Source organism: Caretta caretta, chromosome 3, assembly GCF_965140235.1.
Source record: "Caretta caretta isolate rCarCar2 chromosome 3, rCarCar1.hap1, whole genome shotgun sequence".
Classification (NCBI taxonomy): Eukaryota; Metazoa; Chordata; order Testudines; family Cheloniidae; genus Caretta; species Caretta caretta.
This window is the reverse complement of record NC_134208.1, coordinates 131,585,962-131,595,438: the sequence shown is the minus strand read 5'-3', so window position 1 is coordinate 131,595,438 and position 9,477 is coordinate 131,585,962. Positions and strand designations below refer to the sequence as shown.

The window sequence follows — 9,477 nt, the reverse complement described above, 5'->3', positions numbered from 1 at the left end:
GTTGCACGGATTTAACTAAATCAGTTTCTAAACCGATTTAGTTAAACCGATGCAGTTTTCTCCTGTAAACGTGGTCTAGGTCAGAGTGGGTTACAAATAACAGGTCAACTGGCTAAACTTTCCGGAGAAAAAGATGACGATTCAGTTGTAAACTCTTCCTGTAAACAGCACCACTTTCTTCACAGGTGCCTCCCCGCTTAGGTTAGCCCCTTCCCTCCTTCGATAAAGATTCCCTTTATGCAAGCGTGCCTCTGGCTCAGATGCCTGCGGCTCCGACGAGGGGCCAGCCCTTCGGGGAGCAGCGCTGCGTTTGGGTGAGAAACTGATCCCCGCGCCCCCTTGGCGCTTTATTCCCCCCCGGCTGCCCGTTACGCCTGTCAGGACAGGACAGGGCGGGGCGGGGCGGGCTAACCCTCCCTCTCCCAGAGTCCCCGGCCGGCAGCCCCAGCGCCAGGCTCACGCGGCGCTCGGAGCAGGTGGCTCGCGTCACGGGAGGCTGGCAGGAGCCCCGCCCTCCCAGCCGGCGGGGCGGGGCGGTGGGAGGCCCAGCGTGATGTAACCATGGAGACGCCACTCGTCCTTCCCTGCCCCGCCCCTTGTGGGGCCGGGCGGCTCGGGATTGGCCGGGGGGCGGGCGCTCGCCCTCTGCCCCCTGACCCTGCGCGGCGGCGGCGGCTGCTGGTGGCCGTTTCCTGCTGGCCTGGCGGCGGCTGCACGGGGCGGGCGGGAGGATGCGGCGCAGGTCTCGGCTGCTGCTCTGCTTCGCCTTCCTCTGGGTGCTGGGCATCGCCTACTACATGTACTCGGGGGGCAGCGCCGCGCTGGCCGGGGGCGGCAGGAAGGTGAGTGCGAGCCCGGGGGGCAGCGGCGCGGGTCGGCGCGGCTCCCTTCCCCCGGCAGCGCCTCCCCGCTCCCGGGGCCTGTGGCGGTCTGGTCCCCTCCCTCCGGTGCGGGGGTTCCCCGGTCTCCCCAGCTCGTGTGGTCCGCGGTCCGCTTCCCCGCCACGCAGCCCCTTCCCTCCCCGGGCGTATGTGGGCTCCCCGCGGCGTGGCGACGTCCCCCTTCCCCATAGCGACCTGCTGGGGGGCCCCTCGCAGCCCGTGTTGTGTGTGTCGGGGCGGGGGGGTCGCCTAGTCTCCCGGGCTTCCTCTACCGGGTGCCGGCGGCTTTCTCCAACCTCCCCTCAGTGCTGTCTCTGCTCCCTCCTAAGTGATGTGACCCCCGGGGGTGGGCAGGGAGAAGTTGGGGGAGAGGGGGATTCATTTCTTTTCCCCTCTGCCTCCTACGAAGGAGGGGAAGGGGGTGGGTAAAAGCTTGTGTCACCCCCTCCTCCCTCAGCACGTTTTAAAAGGCAGATGGTTTCTTTGTGGACTTCAGACTGGTTTCACCTCGTCATTGTATGGATCGCTCCTTCTCCAACTGCAACGAGCCACGTCCCAGGCTGTAGGGAAGTTTGTGTGGGAGGGTAGAGAATGGGGGCCGGGCCTGGGGCAAAGAGGGAAAGGGCAGGAAGAGCTGTTCTGACTAGCTATTCACCCATTGGAAAAAGCAACTGGTTAATTACATTGTCTCTTAAATATTATTTGGTCGGTAGCTGGGATGAAGTCCCCTTTCTGTTTTCTCCTCCTCTCTCTGGCTCCTCTTCTGCCACCCTTGCTTTTCCGCCTCTTGTTGGTAATTGCAGAGCCTCTCATAATAATCCTCTGTTCTTTTGTGTGTGTGTGTAAGAGGGTGATAATTCGGTTGTTCCACTTTTCAACCTAGAGAGGATAAATATAATTTTAATCACAACAGTGGATATTTTTTTATTTCCCTGTCCCTTATTCCTCATTTTTCTAAACCTTATTTTTGCAGTGCTTTAACAAAAAGAGCCTGACTTCTCAAATGCCAGCTTAGATTGAGCTGGTGCTCCACTCCCTTTTTTTTAGTGGCTTAATTAATAATGCCTTGAAACTGCCTGACTAGATACAATTCAGAAGTCATTTAATGTAATCGTGTACTGTGACTTTTTAAGTAAATATTTTATAATATATTGTAACACTTCATTTGTCATGGAAATGTCAGGCTTTGGTTAGGTACTTTTATAGTCCACTTTCATATGGGTCCAAAGATCTTTAGACAGGATAACTTTTTTAAAATATGAAACTTTAATTTTTGCAGTGTCAAATTAACAAAATATGTAAAATAAGTTTTATATTATTAAGACTAGCAAAGCCAGGAAGTTTTGACTTTAAAAAAAGTTATGGGTAGGGGTAGCAAAATTGTCAGAACGTTTGTTATTTTGTACATATGCTCATGTCATATCATGTAAAAAACCAGGGTAACATTGTTTAGCTAGGAATTTGCCTTTTAAATCCAAACCTTAATTCTTTTTGAAGTAATGTTTCACAATTACAAGATGGGTCTGTATTTCCCATTAACAGTTGATGGAGTTTGAATAGGTATTTTCAAGATGGACGTCTGCTGAGGGACAGATCCTACAGTAAATCTTGAAGTAAAATCATGTTATTCCATGAGTAAGAGTTTGTACAACAAGGGTCTGCATCTGAGTTAATGTTTTGCCATACTGTCTTTTCATAGTTCAAAATGAATTTACTATGCCGTAACTATTGAATAAAACTTTAATGTTATAACTAAATATTAATGTATAACTGTAAATACAAACCCTTCTTCTTAAACAGATACAGAGGCCATAGCCAAAATAAGTCTAGCATGTGATGGAATTAGGGCAGTGGTCTTAAAAAGCTCCTTTGTTGAGAGTGCATACAAGTGTATTTAGTAAGTAGAAATAGGCTGCTGATAGTATATAATCGAGGCAGGGAAAATTAGCTAGGACAAAAATGTTAATATTTAGAGAAATTAATATCAAGGGAAATATACTTGACACGTTATTTAACTTCATTAATACTAAGAGGGCTGTGGTATTGATCCTTTTTTCCAAATTTCATGACCAGTTACCATTCCATACAAAATTCAATAAGTCTGAACAGTTGGGAGAGTTACAGCAAAGAGGAGCCGAAAACAGAGAAGAGTTAATAAGCATGGACAGGGATTTAGCACTGGATTAAAATATGCAAGACTAAAGTAATGCCTGGTACAGAGGAAAATGGGTATTGGGGCAATAAGAAACAAGTGGGGAAATTAACAATTATAGATGGATTGGTGATTTAGGATTCTGTTTTCTGTCAACGAAGCATAAAATTTAATCCCAACCCTTAGAATGGTTTAGTGAATGTAAGTAGAGGAAGAGATGTGTGAATGTAATTGCTTTTGAAATATCAGTAAAAGACTCATTGACTTAAAATGTCAGATCCTGAAATAAAGCAAAAACACACTCTTAGCTTTATGAATAGAAATGCTGCTGTGGTGAATTTCTTGGTCTAGATGACTCTGTAGTCCTAATTGCTCTCAAACTATTTCAGTACGGCAAAAGCACAGAAGAGTCTTTTGTGGAATATCAGTTTTAGTAGACTGAGTTCTTGGCTTGCTCAGTCTACAAATTACAGAACTGGGAAAAGGATGGTTCATAATTATATAATTAAAAGTTAGAATGCAAATTACTCAGATCTCATTCATACAAAGAACATATGCTTATGTTAGGATGACAAAAAAGTACAAATCTAGGGAATAATAATCCAGATCTATTGAATTTCGTGGTATAGGCCCATGTTCTGCAAGGTGATGAGGTCAAACAATTCCCATTGACTTCAGTATCTTTATTGATTATTTGTACAATTGTAGCCTAGGGACCCTAGTCATAGACCAGGACCCTATTGTGCTAGGTGGTGTACATACAGAACAAAAAGACAGTCCCTGCCCAAAGGGCTCACAATCCAAGTATGAGACAAGAGACACTGAAGTATATAGACAGATGGGGGAGTTTAAGTAAACAGTGAGACAGTATTGGTTAGCATGATAAACAGTGGTCTGTGCACAGCCTAACTTGTCATATTTTTTTGTAGACATTGTGGCAGCAGAGTGTCCTTAGGAGGGATATGAATGTGGATAATGAGGTAGCTTTGTGGATGTTTACAGGAAGTGTCTCCCAAGCATGTGGAGCAGCCCGGGAGAAAGCACAACTTTGACGGTGCTCACAAAGGTGCATGATTGGGCCCATTGAGTAACCAGGACTTCAGCTTTTTCCCTTATTAGAATTGTCTGACATCCTTAATTTGTGTTTCTGTTTCTTTGGTTCTCCACTTGCTGTCTTTCAGTGCTTGCACTGCCTTATAAAGAATGTGTGTAGCTAGTAGTGTATACTTCCACTGAATTAAGCTATTTGGGTTCTATATAAGTAATGTGCTAAATAATGATGTGCATCAAAAACCTAAACATGGCTTATCAGAAACACAAACCTTGTAGTAATTTGGCTACAGTTTTGGGGGATGGTGAACAATGGTTGCCTTTTATGATGTGGGATATTTGATTACTTACTGTTTCAAAAGTAGCATACTTCTGTGATTTATTTAGCACTCTTTTGCCAGCAAGTTCTGCATATTCATTCTCATTCAGAACAAATAAACTTTCATGACTGCTCCCATTTTCAAAGCTGGAAAATATGTCTTCTGTTGGAGGTACGAAATGGTACACTAGTTATTACGTGGATAATATTTCACAGGGATTCTGCTCAAGTTAATGTATATGTGTAAGGCAATCATAAAAAGGCTGTTACCCAAACATATTAGGATTTGCTTGGCTTTCTACAGCTATGGAAGAGAATGGGTCTATCAGGCCAGAAGCTCCCCTTTTTCCACCCAAAGAGCAGCAGTTGGAGGGTCCCTCATTATTTTCACCTAAGGAATCTCTGATAATTGGGGTGAGCGGGGCCACTACACTGCAAGTAGAACTAGGAGCCACTCAGCTCATCATATGGGTAACTCTGCAGGATCGTCTTAAAGTTCAAAGTAAAAAAGTTTGTAAAATGGTTCCAGGATTTGTTAATCTCTGTTATTCCAGGATGTTTTGTGGCCTAGTAAAACTAGAGGGATTCAGAATTACAATTAGCTGAGCCGCAGGGAGGCAGGCTACTCCTGAGCTGGCTGTGTGTCTCCTCTCTACAGTTGATTTTTTTACCCCTTCACCTCCCCCCGCCCTTTCTGGTTTTCTGAAATGGACAGATTCTTGATAGCTTGGCTTACCATGGAGCAAGCAGAAAAGGAATGAATCAAAGAAAAAGGTTATGCCTTAACTCAAGAGTATATCTGTTCATTAAAAGTAAATCAGTCAGGGGATGGGGTGCTTCTATGGTAGCTCAAGGCTGACAGGACTTTAGCATTGTGCCAGTTAGCAAATGCAGCATATCTCTATAATGTAACTTTTTTTTTTTTAAAACCAGGACATTAAGTACAATAATGTTAAATGAAGCATATATAACAAGTATGAAGGCGAGAACAAGAAAACTACATATAGAAATATGACACTTCAAATTCATTTTTGTAAGTTTAAGTGGAAACAAAAGGAAATGTTTTTCTCTAGTTTTTCAGTAATTGTAGTCTTACTTGTTTTAGCCTACTTTTGTCACCAAAAATGAAACTTCCTGATAAGTGGCATTTTTAATTGACAGTGTCCATTTTAAGTTATAGCATAGGACACGTCAAGGAACGTATATAGAGGCTCTGGGCTGTTTTGGGAAAACGTATTTTAAAAAAGTGTGGGAGCTGCACGGAGCCTTCTCAACTTGGCCTCTGTTGCTTGTGTTTGAGGTAGGCCTTTCTGCCCATCTTATAACTTGAGGATTCTGAACATATAGCCACACAGGGAATTTGAGTTTGGGCTGCTATCATTTGAGAAAATAACTCCTTATCCTATTTGTTCATGGATTTGGTTTGTTAGTATCTCAGTGTTGGGATGATTTGGCTATTCTTAATCTTGAACAGGTACCATAACTAGTTCTGTATGGCTCTTCTCTCTTCTTGAGTTCTTAATTTTCTAGAAAGAGCTTGGAACTAGAAGACAAATGATGCTCCTTTGTGTCTTGGAGGTAATAGGTAAGGCTAAGAGTTTTGTCATGGATATTTTTAGTAAAAGTCATGGACAGGTCATGAGCAAAACAGAAAAATTAATGGAAGCCGTGACCTGTCCCTAACTCTTACTAAAAATATCTCTGACAAAATGGGGATCTACAGCTTCGCACACTACTTCAAGAAGGGCAGCTGCAGGGACTAGGAGCTGCCTGCAGCAGCTGGGGGCCGCGGGGTACCTGCTACTTGCAGTTCCGGACATCTCTCACTGCCTGTAGGGGGCTGGGAGCTTGGGGTTCCCCGCCACCCATGGGGGCCAGGAGCTGCCGCAGTGGCACGGAGCTCGGGGGTTCCCTGCCACCCCCGGTGGCCTGGAGCTCGGGAATTCCCCTGCCACCACCTGTTAGGAGCTTGCGGGGGGGGTTTCCCCTTCAGCGGCTGTTGCTCCCTGGCGGCAGGGTGCTCTGGGTGGGGCGGGTCTCCCGCTGCCAGTGGTGGCAGGGAGCTGCGGGGGCCAACAACAGAGGCGGTGGGGGTACCCCACAGCTTCCTGCTTCAGCGGGCAGCAGGGGATCTTGCAGCTCCGGACCACGGCAGGCTGAAGTCATGGAGGCCACTGAAAGTCACAGATTCCATGACTTCTGTGACCTTCGTGATTAAATCGCAGCCTTAGTAATAGGTGATGCATTATTTTTCTTGTAATTTGCCGTTCTTCATTTGAAAGGGAATTGTGATATGTTCTTTAATTACTGTGCCGCCAAGGCTTTTCTTCTTTCACTGCAGTACAGAAAAGTATTTTGAAAATGTAGTTATATGTACTTCCCGTTTATTAAAGTCTCATTTTACAGAATTATTTTAGTATGCTTTGACTGACAAAATGACTCCATGTCTGTGGTAGTTTTAGTCAGTCACCCTCATGGAACATGTCTTGTGTGAAACTTGGTTCATGTGCAGTGATGGACCAAAATTATGTAGTAGGCTCTTTCCCTGTTGCCTATGTACTCTTTGAGGTGATATTTTCATGGGAAACCTCACCTTTGCATGGGGAGATCGTGGGAAACTGATATTTAACTGTAAGACACCTGTCACTTTTGTCCTTCAGTTTAGTGATTGTCTTTGGTCTCAATGCTGATGATACCACTCTTAAGTTACGTACGGTAGATATGGATAAGGGAGCTGTGCAGGGAGAATTGTCTAGTGGTTAGAACAGGCAACTGGGGAAACAAGACTCAGATTCTATTCATAGGTCTTCCATGAACATGGTGTATCATCTTGAGCAAGTCTCTTAAACTGCCTGTCTTTTAGTCTCCATTTTGCATGGCTATTGTGAGGTTTAATGGTTGTAATTCTCAAAGTATTATTCCATATTCCACTTTGATTTGCTGCTTCACTATGGTTTCTGTATACATCAACTTTAAAACTGTAGTGATGTTGCTCTTTGTATTTAGGAAAAAAGAAAAGGAGTACTTGTGGCACCTTAGAGACTAACCAATTTATTTGAGCATAAGCTTTCGTGAGCTACAGCTCATTTCATCGGATGCGTACTGTGGAAAGTACAGAAGATCTTTTTATACACACAAACCATGAAAAAATGGGTGTTTACCACTACAAAAGGTTTCCTTCCCCCCCCCCCCCCCCCCCCCCGCTGGTAATAGCTTATCTAAAGTGATCACTCTCCTTACAATGTGTATGATAATCAAGTTGGGCCATTTCCAGCACAAATCCAAGGTTTAACAAGAAGGTCTTGGGGGGCGGGGGGGGGGAATAGGTTACCTTGCATAATGACTTAGCCACTCCCAGTCTCTATTCAAGCCTAAGTTAATTGTATCCAATTTGCAAATGTATTCCAATTCAACAGTCTCTCGCTGGAGTCTGGTTTTGAAGTCTTTCTGTTGTAATATCGCAACTTTCATGTCTGTAATCGCGTGACCAGAGAGATTGAAGTGTTCTCAGACTGGTTTATGAATGTTATAATTCTTGACATCTGATTTGTATCCATTTATTCTTTTATGTAGAGACTGTCCAGTTTGCCCAATGTATATGGCAGAGGGGCATTGCTGGCACATGATGGCATATATCACGTTGGTGGATGTGCAGGTGAACGAGCCTCTGATAGTGTGGCTGATGTTATTAGGCCCTGTGATGGTGTCCCCTGAATAGATATGTGGGCACAATTGGCAACGGGCTTTGTTGCAAGGATAGGTTCCTGGGTTAGGGTTCTGTTGTGTGGTATGTGGTTGCTGGTGAGTATTTGCTTCAGGTTGGGAGGCTGTCTGTAGGTAAGGACTGGCCTGTCTCCCAAGATTTGTGAGAGTGTTGGGTCATCCTTCAGGATAGGTTGTAGATCCTTAATAATGTGTTGGAGGGGTTTTAGTTGGGGGCTGAAGCTGACAGCTAGTGGCGTTCTGTTATTTTCTTTGTTAGGCCTGTCCTGTAGTAGGTGACTTCTGGGAAGTCTTCTGGCTCTATCAGTCTGTTTCTTTACTTCCGCAGGTGGGTATTGTAGTTGTAAGAATGCTTGATAGAGATCTTGTAGGTGTTTGTCTCTGTCTGAGGGGTTGGAGCAAATGCGGTTGTATCTCAGAGCTTGGCTGTGGACAATAGATCGTGTGGTGTGGTCAGGGTGAAAGCTGGAGGCATGTAGGTAGGAATAGCGGTCAGTAGGTTTCCAGTATAGGGTGGTGTTTGTGACCATCGTTTATAGCACTGTAGTGTCTGGGAAGTGGATCTCTTGTGTGGACTGGACCAGGCTGAGGTTGATGGTGGGATGGAAATTGTTGAAATCATGGTGGAATTCCTCAAGTGCTTCTTTTCCATGGGTCCAGATGATGATGATGATGTCATCAATATAGTGCAAGTAGAGTAGGGGCGTTAGGGGACGAGAGCTGAGGAAGCATTGTTCTAAGTCAGCCATAAAAATGTTACCAAGAGGAGAGTGGGTTTGTGGGGGGGGGGGGGAAACCTGGATTTGTGCTGGAAATGGCCCACCTTGATTATAATACACATCGTAAGGAGAGTGATCACTTTAGATAAGCTATTGCCAGCAGGAGAGTGCGGTGTGGGGGGAAAGGAAACCTTTTGTAGTGGTAAACACCCATTTTTTCATGGGTATAAAAAGATCTTCTGTACTTTCCACAGTATGCATCCGATGAAGTGAGCTGTAGTTCACGAAAGCTTATGCTCAAATTGGTTAGCCTCTAAGGTGCCACAAGTACTCCTTTTCTTTTTGCGAATACGGACTAACACGGCTGTTACTCTGAAACCTTTGTATTTAGGGTTCTTCTGTAAATGGAAATGGTCCCCTGGAGTGATGCGGTTTAAAAAGGGTAGAGAATGAATGATGTGAGGTATAAGCACAATGCCTGTTTCAGTTTCTTGACAGTCATGCATTACAAGGTTTAGTGTAAACACCATCCATGCTCATAAGGTGTGCCAGGTCCTTCCAAAAATACTGTTTGGTATCTGATGCCTGTCTGTGATATAAATATGATGGCAGTTTTTTTCTGTTGAAGAATCT

The 9,477-nt window shown here is 44.7% G+C and overlaps 1 protein-coding gene across 1 annotated transcript in view; it reads left to right on the top strand.

Moving 5' to 3' along the window:
• Positions 1-666: 666 nt before the first annotated feature.
• Positions 667-9,477, top strand: part of GALNT2 (polypeptide N-acetylgalactosaminyltransferase 2) — a 169,329-nt gene continuing 160,518 nt past the window's right edge. The window contains exon 1 of the mRNA XM_048843911.2: positions 667-842. Coding sequence (XP_048699868.1) covers positions 732-842 — 111 coding nt within the window. The 5' untranslated portion in view covers positions 667-731. The remainder of the gene's footprint in view (positions 843-9,477) is intronic.